Raw genomic sequence first — 12,042 nt, 5'->3', positions numbered from 1 at the left:
CTGGAGTCCCGGGATCGAGTCCCACATCAGGCTCCCGGCTCCACGGGGAGTCTGCTTCTCCCTCTGACCTTCTCCTCGCTCATGCTCTCTCTCACTGTCTCTCTCTCTCTCAAATAAATAAATAAAATGTTAAAAAAAAAAAAAAAAAACTCTTGCACATAGGACCACCTGGGGGGCTCAGTCATTATGCCTTCAGCTCAGGTCATGATCCCAGGGTCCTGGGATCAAGTCCCGTGTCAGGCTCCCCAATCAGCGGGAAGACAGCTTCTCCCTCTCCCACTCCCCCTGCTTGTGTTCCCTCTCTCGCTGTGTCTCTCTCTGTCAAATAAATAAATAAAATTTAAAAAAACAAACAAACTCATGCACATAGATGTCAGGGGACACATCCAAGAACACCTGTAGCAGCAGATGTTTATTCTTTGAAAGAATAAAAAAATGGAAACAATGCAAATATCCATTGACAGAAGATGAAATGATTTATAATATATTCATCCAATAAAAGACAGTGTCTCAATGAAAATAAATTACTGCTACCTACATCTTATGGATAAATCTCAAAATCATGGTTCAGTACAAGAATCCAGTATAAGTGAATTTTTTAATGCAATTCCATTTATATAAGTTTAAAAATAGGCAAAAGTAATCAATATTTTTGGAGATCTATAAATAGCAAAATTATAAAGAAATACAAGGGAATAATTAGCATAAAATTTAGGGTAACATTACCTCTGGTTGGGAGGGAGAAAGTAAGGAAAGACACACAGTGAGATTTGGGGAATGGTAATGATCTATTTCTTGGCCTGAGTATGGCACATGGATGTTTACTATATTGTTTAAAAATATATGTATATATACATTTTTAAACACCATTTTGCTTCTATATCATATGTGATATCCACAGAAAAACACCTTTTCCTAAGGCATCTATAAAAGAACTATAAATTGTGCCATCATCTAAGAGCACTAAAAAAGATACTTTCCAAGGAGTGCCTGGGTGGCTCAGTCTGTTAAGTGTCTGCCTTTGGCTCAGGTCATGATCTCAAGGTCCTAGGATCAAGTACCACATCAGACTCCTTGCTCGGTGGGGAGTCTGCTTCTCTCTCTCTCTCTCTCTCTCTGCTCCTGCCCCTGCTCATTCTCTCTCTCGCTCTCTCTCAAATAAGTAAATAAAATCTTCAAAAATTAAAAATAATATACCTTCTAATTCAAAGCCCTCAACCAGAAAATAGATCTGATAATTGCTATAAATCAATCTCATTCAAAGTTTAAACAATATATAAATTATTGGTTTCTACCTTGCCAAATAAAGAAAAAAATGTTACGGGTTATCCCTATCATTTAGGAGAGCGTTACTTAAATAAATAAATACTAAGGGGAAAAAGCATGCAGGCTTCTTCCACAAGCTGACTTTAGGCCTTGGGTGGGATGGACCACAACTCCTTTGGACCACTCACCTGATACTCAGGTCATAACTCCCGCTCAGTAGAAAGTTCTCCTCCTCACACAAGAAGAGGGCGCGGACACTCCCAGCATGGCCTCGGAACTCAGTGGGTAATTCCTTTACTTGTATGACATCTAGAAGCTGGATCTTCCGGTTGGATGACACTGCGACCAGATCTCCCCCAGAATAGTGAATGACTCTGTTTCGGTCCCACCTGAGTTGCCGGGGGCAGAAAAAGATGATCCATGAAAGAAAAGTTAGTGTCCTTCCAGAACTCCCTTAGTATGATGCCTGTCACCTACAGGGGTGGTATAATGGAAAGCAGAAGGCACACTCCTGGTGGACCCCTACCTCATACCATACCAAGTCACTTTAGGTCAAAACCTAAAGACAACAGAAAAACTATTAAAAAAGAATCTACTAATATGATAAATCATCAAGAGAGGATATTCTGTTGAATATGCATCATTTCTCAAACTTGTCTGACCACAGAAATCTTTTTTTATGGAAAACATTAGAGGAACACAGCTTGGAAGCCTTATGCCAACTGCATCCCGCTGTTTCTTTCTTTTTTTTTCTCTCTTAACCAATATCCAATGAGTTTATGTCAGGTTCAAAGTACTGTGCTAAGAGCTACTGTGGGAAATACAGAGATGAATTAAGATATGGATCTTGTTGGGACGCCTGGGTGGCTCAGTGGGTTGAGCCGCTGCCTTCGGCGCAGGTCATGATCCCAGCGTCCTGGGATCGAGTCCCACATCGGGCTCCTTGCTCAGCAGGGAGCCTGCTTCTCCCTCTGCCTCTGCCTGCCACTCTATCTGCTTGTGCTCGCTCTCGCGCTCTCTCTCTCTGACAAATAAATAAATAAAATCTTTAAAAAAAAAAAAAGATATGGATCTTGTTTTCAATGAGCCTGCAGTCTAGTAAAACAGGATAAGTTAATTTTCCAGTCATAAAGTATTAGCAAATAGATAAAATATGAGCAAGATGACCAAATCATTTATTGTCCAAAAGGAGTCTTTTTCATTGTGAAAGGGGACACGATTATTAGTAACTCCAGGACCACAGAGTAAAGTGGGATTTTTTTCAGCAAACATGGATGGAGTCACATCTGAATATGAGAAGTAATTCTTGATATCTTCGTCCTCATTCCCCTTGTTACATCTAGAGTTCAATGAGCCATCATCTCTTCCAAAGGGCACTTATCACCATGCCATCCATAAAAACTCAGCTTTGCCTTTCTGCTGTCTGCTGTGTCTTCCCCTTACTGACTGCTGAAGATGTAATTTGTAAGTAACATTCACAGTCAAAAATAAAATAGAGGCAGCCTCCACAAAACCTTATGAATAAAAAGTGAAATCCTAGGCCTAAACTATGGCAGAAAGTTCATTACTGGGGCACCTGGGTGTCTCAGTCGATTAAGCAGCCGCCTTCGGCTCAGGTCATGATCCCAGGGTCCTAGAATCGGGACCCACATCGGGTTCCCTCCTCAACGGGAAGCCTGCTTCTCCCTCTCCCACTCCCCGTGCTTGTGTTCCCTCTCTGGCTGTGTCTCTCTCTGTCAAATAAATAAAATCATTAAAAAAATTTATAGATATACATGCAAAGAAAATTCTAGAATATACATAAGTATACATGAATATTAATAAAATGAATATTAATTTGTGTACTAATATACATGAAGATTATAGGAGGTCTTTGCCTTTCTCTATACATTTTCTAGTATTTAGTGGATTTCTTCTTTGCACTAAGCATATTATCACTTCTAAAATTGAAATAAAACCATACAAATATTTCCAAAAAAGCAATGTTTTCTTGCACGTGACTTGTGTGAAAGTTGGTCAGTATACCTGAAATTACAACAGGAAAGTGTCCTCTGGCCATGGGGAGAATGGTGCAAACATCCAGCCCTATTCTCCGAAGGGGATCTCATGTTCTTGGGGGACTGGAACTTGAGGGGAGGAAGGATTGCCTTTCCAAGTGAACAGGGTCATAAATCCTAAAGACGCCAGTGTGGGTAATTCAAGGGTCCCCGAAGACCTGGGTTCTGGCCCTGGTACCTACGTGTCTGAGAGGATGCGGATATTATAAGTCCCACAGAAGACATTTCTCTCCTCCATTTGGACCTGCTGAGTTTCCTGGTTCTGGTATGCGGCCCACAGGTTGTAGTCATTCTAACAACAGAACACAAAGTCAAATCACAGCGGCAACTTTACCCCAGACCCCAAACATGCACCCCCGAGGACGCCCCCAGCAAGGACATAAGGGCCCAAGGATTCTTTTGCTTCAGGTTGTGGCTGCCACTGCGTGTGGGGAGGGAGGGACCCCCGAGCAGACCCCAAAGTAATCCATGGAGAACCAAGGGTCCTGATTTGTCTTCCATCTCTTCATATTTTCTGTGTGTTCTGATTCCATGAACTTTCCGGGTCACTGATCGCTCAACTTTTCCAAAAAAAACGAGCTCACAAAGGGCAATGCTCACAAAATAAAGTCACAAGTGCCCTCTGGCCGGCTCTTTTGCAGAAGTTGAGGTTTCGTGGGCCTATTGCATCGAGACCTGAGGGTACAGGGCGTGCTGGTGGGAACTCAAACCGTATGTGAAATCACAGCACCCGCTGTGCATTTGGGCCTCAAAGTCTGCCCACAGAGGCAAGCTTGGTTCCTCCTTACAGCTGCCTCATGGAGTACACCATTGGCCCCATGAATTATTCTCATCGTTCTGCAGGTGAGATATAGCTGAGCCTCGGGAGGAAGAAACCAATTTTATCAAGTCTCAACAGGGGTGTTTTCCTTCCTTTTCTAAGACTTCCTTCCTTCCTTCCTTCCTTCCTTCCTTCCTTCCATCTTTCCATTTTTCTTACCTTCCTTCCTTCCTTCCTCTTCCCTCCTTCCCCCATCCCTCCCTCTCTCCATGGGACACTTTCTGAGCCACTGTGGCATGCCAGGCAGGCTAAATTCTGTCACAGATGACTCAGCCAGACTCTCGCTTATCACTCCTCTTTCCAGCCATACCCATCCCCCCTCGAATAGCAGGAAATGACAACCATGCTAGCAGGAAACAAAAACACAGAGTGCCTCTACCATGAAAGCAAAGAAGACCACAGCAGCACATTTGGACCTGGGAACCCTCCTGGGAATGTCTCTTCAAAGTCTCCTTCCTACGTAGCCTTCTTCTCCGTGCCCATAGACTCTTCCTTGGGATGCCCGCTTTTCTGGACTCAACCTCCTCCTTTATCTCTAACCCAGTAGTGATGTCCACCTTAGAAGCCTTGCCCCTGAATCTCTCAACCTGCCTCCCCTCAAATGTCCAAGCATCTCTGATATCCTGCCTTGAATTCATCAAGTCTTCCTTGGCTTCTCATGGCCTGGGCTGGAATGCCTTGGCTCTTGGTCATTGGCCAAGTTTTGAGAGCCCAGAAGCTCCATGGTGGAGTCACTGGGAGGAAAAAGATCTGATTCAAATCCCAGCTCTGCCACTGAACAGCTAGGAGACCTTTGCGATTTTTGGAACCTCTCAGCCTCCATTTCCACGTCCAGGAACTGGGAGCGATGATATCCACCCGATCTACAGCAAAGATCAAGTGAATGATGTGTACAAAGCCCTTGGCACTATGCCGGGCACACCACTCAAACTCAGTCCCCATGGCAGTCACCAGCCCTGGGAAGCACTCGCCTATACCTTTCCCTAGCGGACCCCTTAGCTTCCTCGTCTGGCTCTTCCACGTTTCTCATCTGTTGTCCACAGTGCTTTACCTGTTTCTCTCTCTTTCCTAAAATTACAACATTTCTAAAATATCAAACACTGCCTGGGTAGTCCTTTCTCATCAGGCAGTTACAAGCCACGTCACCCAGACAGGTTGTTAGCTCTGTTATACTTAGGGCACCAAGCTCGGGAAGAATGGGTCTGCGTCTTACTTGCATCTCTGTCAATCTGTCAGGGAGACCTGAAACTCTCAGCGCCTCAGTCTTTTCATTGGTCACACGAGTGAATGGGCCGATCCAAAGATATAAAATTCAGGTCATGGGGCACCTGGGTGGCTCAGAGGGTTAAAGCCTCTGCCTTCGGCTCAGGTCGTGATCTCAGGATCCTGGGATCGAGCCCCGCATCAGGCTCTCTGCTCAGCGGGGAGCCTGCTTCCCCCTTTCTCTCTGCCTGCCTTTCTGCCTACTAGTGAGCTCTATCAAATAAATAAATAAATAAATAAATAAATAAATAATCTTTTAAAAACTAAATAAATAAAATAAATAAATAAAATTCATGTCAAAGGAAGTCCACAGATGTGTTTTCTTTAGCCCCCATAGTTTTGGGTTTTCTTAATGCTTTTAATTGGCTGCCCACATTTAAGGAAAAGGAGAGATGTCACAAGATAATTCAGATTTCTGACTTCTCTTGAAAGCTCAGATGGATGCCAAAGCTGAGGTCCAGTCTATGGCCATAACTCGCGGGAACTGTGTAGCACCTGGACCCTTCGGATGGGGAGGGAAGTCTCCAGCTCCTGGTGATTCTGCCACACCCACTCACCCCCCCAACCGCCCTCATTCCTGTGACCTGTCTGGCTTCTACAGACAGAAGAACTGGATGGTCACTCTGGTCCTTTCTATCCCTCGAATTCTAACTCATATACACAGTTGCCTTCGAGAAGCTACAGTCTGGACACCCCTTATTGAGTATTCTTTTGGGGCCCATGGGACAGATTTCAAAATAGAAGACCCTTGAGCAGAGAGGAGGGAGCAAGAATCTGATGGTTTCAGGAATGACCACCAGGCCTGGATAAACCGTAGAGAGAGCTCAGAGCCTTTCTTCTGTCCTTCACTGTTGCCCAAGATTTGGTATGGGGGAGTCTATGGTTAAGTAACTGCCCCCCTTCATTCCTAGAACCAGAATAAACCTGGAAGTGAGAGGGAAGAAAGCGTAATCCATTCTGGACCCTGGACATTCTGGACCCATCCTGGCCCTTCCATTCCCGAGCCACGGACCCTCATAGCCTCTGGATGCGTGTGGCCCGATGGGTGTTAAGGAAAATCCCAGCCATCCCTGATATCCACTCATTTAACAGATGAGGAATTTCAGGCTGAAGGAGAGGAAGTCACTTGCTTAAGGACACACAGCACAGAACTTAGGGAATGTCGCCTCCTAGGCCCTAAATCCACATACTATATCCTATATTCTATATCCTCCCACTTCCTCTACCCTCATATGATGACTGAGTCTGGACTCCAGCCTGGCTAAGGAGAACAGGACGCCACGGTGACTTGCCCCAGATGCCACTGCCACCCACCTTTGTTCTCAGTTTCAATTTCTGATTTTTCACACGTATGCACTTCCCGTTATCGGTTATTTTAGGAACTGGGATAAAAAGCTTGTTGGCATAGTTAGGATCGATTCCCTTTGTGTAGGATCCCTAAGGGAAAAAACAAACAGAAAATGGTTATTACTCTTGGCCCTTACTCCCCAAGAGGAGGGGGGAAACTCGTCCTTGGCAAGATCTGAATGGCAGGTAAACTCTGGCAAAGGAAGGCCCAGGTCTGACCTGTGAGGCTGGTAGTGTGCGCGGACTGGTATAAGGTGGACAGAACACCTGGAGGGACGCCAGTAGGACATGGCCAGAATCCTCCACTTCCCAGAGGATAGCCCACCTCACAAGGCCGGCCTCTTCCTGTCTTCTCTTATCTATCTGTGCTGGGAAACACTGGAGCTACCGGCAACCCATGACACAGGGCAAGGCTTCAGGCCAGAAGCAGAAGTAAAAATGCCAGAGGTGGACACTATTCCAGGAGAAGTGCATCTTGACCCAAGAGTATACTTTGTGGGTTTTGAAATATCTGGGTACCACGTGAGGCTGCTCCGGGAACACACTCATGGTCCTCTCATTGCCAAAGCCACAGTAAAGCTCTCTGGCGAAAACAATCCCCCACTCTGTGAGGTTTCAGGAAGGCTCTGCCTCTCTGCTCCTGAGAGGTTTCCATATACATCCTCCCTCCTGGATGCGCTGACCATGGAGTGATTAACGGGGAGACCAGACACAAAGGAAGTCACTACTGAACCCTACAAAGCAACAAACACGGGGCAGGAGGCCAACTAAGAATCTAGGGAAGAAACCAGAAAGGCCCCCAGGCAGGCCACCTCAATGCGGAAATGAGGCGGGTCTCCAGATCGACCCCTCCCCCCCAGACAGGAAGTACCTGCAAGAAGGTAATATGGCTCTGAATGAAAGGATGCATTGACAGATCCATCTTGACCTGCTGTACCAGCATGGCCCAGTGCTGGCTCACAGAGGCACATCTGTTCAGGTTGTTTTTATCCAGCATACCTGAAAAAAAAAAAAAAAAAAAAAAACCATGGACCTGGGAACCTCCCAACCGGCCCGTGATGAGCAGTGTCTGGAGAAATCCCCCAGTACAGCCCAGCATACTTAGAATATATTTGGAGAGGTGAACGGGCAGGGAACGGATGAAGTCCCGGTATTTGCTGACTCCAGAGGACAGGTCTTTGACGACATCCAAGTCAACCAACAGATTGGAAGGTGTGTATTCGGCCTTCGACAGGCCTGCTTTTCTGGAAAACAGGCTATTCATCTCGAAAATGCACTGGATGGAACTCTTCCATTGTCCGTCTAGAGGAAAGCGAGCGAAAGGTGCGGGATGAGGCTGATTCTGCGGTAACCCCAGGCCAAGAGAAGCCCTCAAGAAACCCTCTCCCCAGAAATAGAGCTCATCAGAATCCACCCTTAAACCCCTGGATTTTTATCGTTTCTTCTGCCAGAGTGGAAATAATGACCTCCCCAACGAAACGCACAAGGACTTTTTTTAGCCTTTCCAGCTCAGGTGGGATACTTATAGCAGCAAAGCCTGCCCCACTCAAGTGAAATGGCCTTGTGCCTGTAATTTCCTTAGAATACCGCAAGGGAAAAAAATATATAAACAATTTTGTAAAGGTACAAATGAATGACATGAATGGGCCAAGTACTGATAATTATCGACACTGAGTGATGGTTATGTGCGTGGTGATCACGCGGTCTTATCTGTTTATGAAATCTGGAAGTTTCCAGATAAAAAGTGCCTGAGAATTGATGCTTTGTGTTTCTTATAATGAGGTCATGTAGAGCTCTCGCCTCACACAAACCAGCTCAGGAAATCTTTGAGGTTATGCCCTAGTTCCCCACTGCTTTTGTTTCCTCCTCAAGACTGAATCCAATGCAGCAAAAGATAGGCGCCAGTGGGCTGACCTCTAGAGGTGTCCCCCACGCCAAAAAGTGAGGGGCCAGACAAGGGATTGTGGCCCGGGGCAGAGGGAGAACCCTCTTACAGTTCCCTTTCTGAGCTCTATTTTCAGGCATCTATCAGAGGCACCAAGATGGAGAAGTGAAAACATGGGCTTTAATAAGGTTATAATGATCACCTTCAATTCTTGCTTCTCCCCTACCGGATGTGGGATTCGATGATGTAATAAGGATCAGTGAGCCCAACATACCATGATGCCAAATGAATGTTCATCTCCAAAACCTGCCACCCCCAGACACTACTGCTCTGTGCCCACCACCCCAAACCCATGGGGACTTCCCGATCTCCTGTCTATTAGCTTTTTTTTTTTTTAAGATTTTTTTTTATGTATTTGACAGACAGATCACAAGTAGGCAGAGAGGCAGGCAGAGAGAGAGGAGGAGGAGGCAGGCTCCCTGCTGAGCAGAGAGCCCGATGCGGAACTCGATCCCAGGACTCTGGGATCACGACCCGAGCCGAAGGCGGAGGCTTTAACCACTGAGCCACCCAGGCGCCCCTCCTGTCTATTAGCTTTCTTGCTACAAGCTGACTTACCAGTATTAGATGCTTCGCCCCCCCTGTTTTCAAGCGAATTTTCTTTTCCTGAAGCTCTGGACAAAGGGAAGGATGCAGTCTTGGTGCTGGCTGCCCAGAAAACATCTGAGGTCTCATACGGCACGTTGTAGTCTTTCTCGGGAAAGAAAAAAACACATCACTAGTGTCTTGGTTGGGGCCTGAAAAGCCAACGGCCAAGACAAGGTGGCTTTTTAAGTGGGGTGGTGGAGGAAAGGACGTGAGACAAACAGTTTTTTGTTTGCTTGTTTGTTTTTTAAAGATTTTATTTATTTATTTGATGAGAGAGATCACAAGTAGGCAAAAAGGCAGGCAGAGAGAGTGAGAGGGAAGCAGGCTCCCTGCTGAGCCTGAGATCATGACCTGAGCCGAAGGCAGCGGCATAACCCACTGAGCCACCCAGGCACCCCGAGAAAAACAGTTTTATTTCTACTTGCTTCTCTTCAGTCTATACAAAACAGACCGGGCCAGTTATGTCTGGTTTTTCAGGAGGAGGGAGGCGGGAAGGGGGGCCTCCAAGTTTCCATACAAAAATTGCAGAAAGGGGCGCCTGAGTGGCTCAGTCAGTTAAGCTTCTGCCTTTGGCTCAGGTCATGATCCCAGCATCTTGGGATGGAGACCCCATCAGGCTCCTTGCTAAGCAGGAGGCCTGCTTCTCTGCCTACGACTCCCTGTTATGTGCTCTCTCTCTCTCTCTCTCACAAATAAATAAAATCCTTAAATAACTAAATAAATAAAATAAAAAGCCTTCCCAGTGATTCTGATGCAAGCTGAAGTTTGAGAACTCCTCTTCAAGGTTGGATTTTATGCACAAGCAAGGAATATGGTGCAATGAAAGGGGAAAGCCCTAAACTTGGACCTCTTGACCCAGGTTCTGTGCAGGGCAAACTGAAAGGCAAAACAATTCAGAAGCCTCCCCTTTACATCCCTCCCTAACCCTGTCTAATCCCTCACCCAATGCAGGAACCACACCAGCAAAAAGCAGTAGTGGCACAGGCCAGCCACATCTGGGTCTAACTCCGTTTTAAATGCCTCACAGTGGGGTCCCTGGGTGGCTCAGTGGGTTTAGCATCTGCCTTCAGCTCAGGTCATGATCCCAGGATCCTGGGACCAAATCCTAGCATGGCATGGGGCTCCCTGCTCAGCGGGGAACCTACTTTTCCCTCTCCCGCTCCCCCTGCTTGTGCTAGCTCTCTCTCTTTTTCTCCCTCTCTCTCATAAATAAATAAAATCTTAAAGAAAAAGCTTTAAAATAAGACAAAAAATACAAAAACAAATGCCTGACAGTTAAAAGTTCTGCACTTCCTTCTTTGTGTGCATTCTATACTTTTCTAGAAGGAAGTCGCAGTCTGCAATTTCTCCTTCGGTAAACAGGGCTGCAGGTCAGGACAAGGACATCTGTCCTGTATTCTGGAAGATCCCCGTCTCCCTAAGCTGGTCCACACCCCTGGTTCCTTGACAGGTTCCCCAAGTCCGGCTTCCCAGTCCCCCCGGGGCCTCATTTACCCGTGACGTTGTTCCACTGTCTCAGAGACAGGACCCTGATGACATTGGCAGCGGTCAGCAGCAGCTTGGGGTCGCACATCTGCAGGAGAAAGAGCGTGTAATTCGCCTTGGTCCGGTAGGTGCTTCTCGCAAACCAGAACAAGATCTCCCGCATCTTCTGCTCCACAGTTTTATCCAACATCTGGTTCAAGGAAGACCTGACGATCTTCCCCTCCTTCCTGCTGAGGTTGATCCGGGACCGGCTGTAGATGAAATCCTTCCCCTGCGTGGTCTGAAGGATATTCTGAAAATAGTGCAGCAAGTAGAGGCTACCCAGCTGCTCCAGGATGCTCACCAGAAACCTTCTCCGGGGCACCTCTCCTATCCTCCAGAACCACTGTTTGGTCGAGAAGATATTCCAAGCCAAGACACATGTTTCGCACTTTTGACACACGGGGACAGAACTGTCTCCCTTCTCACAACGGAAATACGGGGCATTCCCGAGCCTTGGGTCCAGGTTTTCCATGATTCTGAGATGACCAGCTCATTTTATCCTTGCCCGTTGTCAACCCCACCAAACACCAGAGGTACAGGAGAGGCGGACAGATATCCCAGTTGAGCCTTTTCTATTATAAACATTTCCCAGAGGAAAGGTAAAGCCCTGCGTTGGATGGAAAGCTGCTCTCTCCTAGAAACTGCCGGTAGAAGTCTGGCTTTTTGTACTGACTTCCTAGGAAACATGGCTTTTACCGTAAATCTCCTAAACCGGGCACTACTTAGTAGGAGGAGGCAGTTGCTGTATATTCTGAAAGAGCTGGTCATCCCATTTCTAGACCACAAGAATAGCATCAGTCACATTGAAGTCATACGTGGAACCCTCTTAAAGGAAAAGATATATATATCATATATCATGGAGCCTGGCGTTGAGCTTCGATTGTTACTAATGACTTGTAAATATTCATGATGTACTTCTTACGTTAATAGCTGTTTGGCTATAAGGTGGCTAGCCCAATGATCCTGAATATGTCTCTACTCATTTTCTAAAGTCATCGTTGAACTGAAAACACAAATGTTTACTACGAACATAGAACGTAAGTCTAAGTCGTTCACTGGTTCAGAATGCTAACGAGAAACCTCTGCAGGGAAGCCCTCCCTCAGGGAAAAATTTCACTCAGCCTCAATCACACGCTCCTCTGAGAGGCAGCACCTGGACTGAATTCAAGATTGAGGGGCGGTCACCCCTTGGGGTGCATTACATTGAATACAACCCAAGGAAGTGTTTG

General features: G+C 46.3%; 1 protein-coding gene across 1 annotated transcript in view; it reads right to left on the bottom strand.

Annotated features, from left to right (window-relative positions):
• Nucleotides 1-11,285, bottom strand: part of LOC111158803 (CMT1A duplicated region transcript 1) — a 37,033-nt gene extending 25,748 nt beyond the window's left edge. The window contains 8 exon segments of the mRNA XM_022521068.1: nucleotides 1,455-1,655; nucleotides 3,506-3,615; nucleotides 6,721-6,843; nucleotides 7,625-7,752; nucleotides 7,855-8,055; nucleotides 9,257-9,398; nucleotides 9,401-9,435; nucleotides 10,781-11,285. Of these exon segments, the coding sequence (XP_022376776.1) occupies nucleotides 1,455-1,655; nucleotides 3,506-3,615; nucleotides 6,721-6,843; nucleotides 7,625-7,752; nucleotides 7,855-8,055; nucleotides 9,257-9,398; nucleotides 9,401-9,435; nucleotides 10,781-11,285 (1,445 nt within the window).
• Between the last annotated feature and the right edge of the window lie 757 nt (nucleotides 11,286-12,042).

Source organism: Enhydra lutris, unplaced genomic scaffold, assembly GCF_002288905.1.
Source record: "Enhydra lutris kenyoni isolate GAN:26980312 unplaced genomic scaffold, ASM228890v2 scaffoldscaffold63, whole genome shotgun sequence".
Lineage (NCBI taxonomy): Eukaryota > Metazoa > Chordata > Mammalia > Carnivora > Mustelidae > Enhydra > Enhydra lutris.
This window is presented reverse-complemented; position numbering and strand designations above follow the sequence as displayed.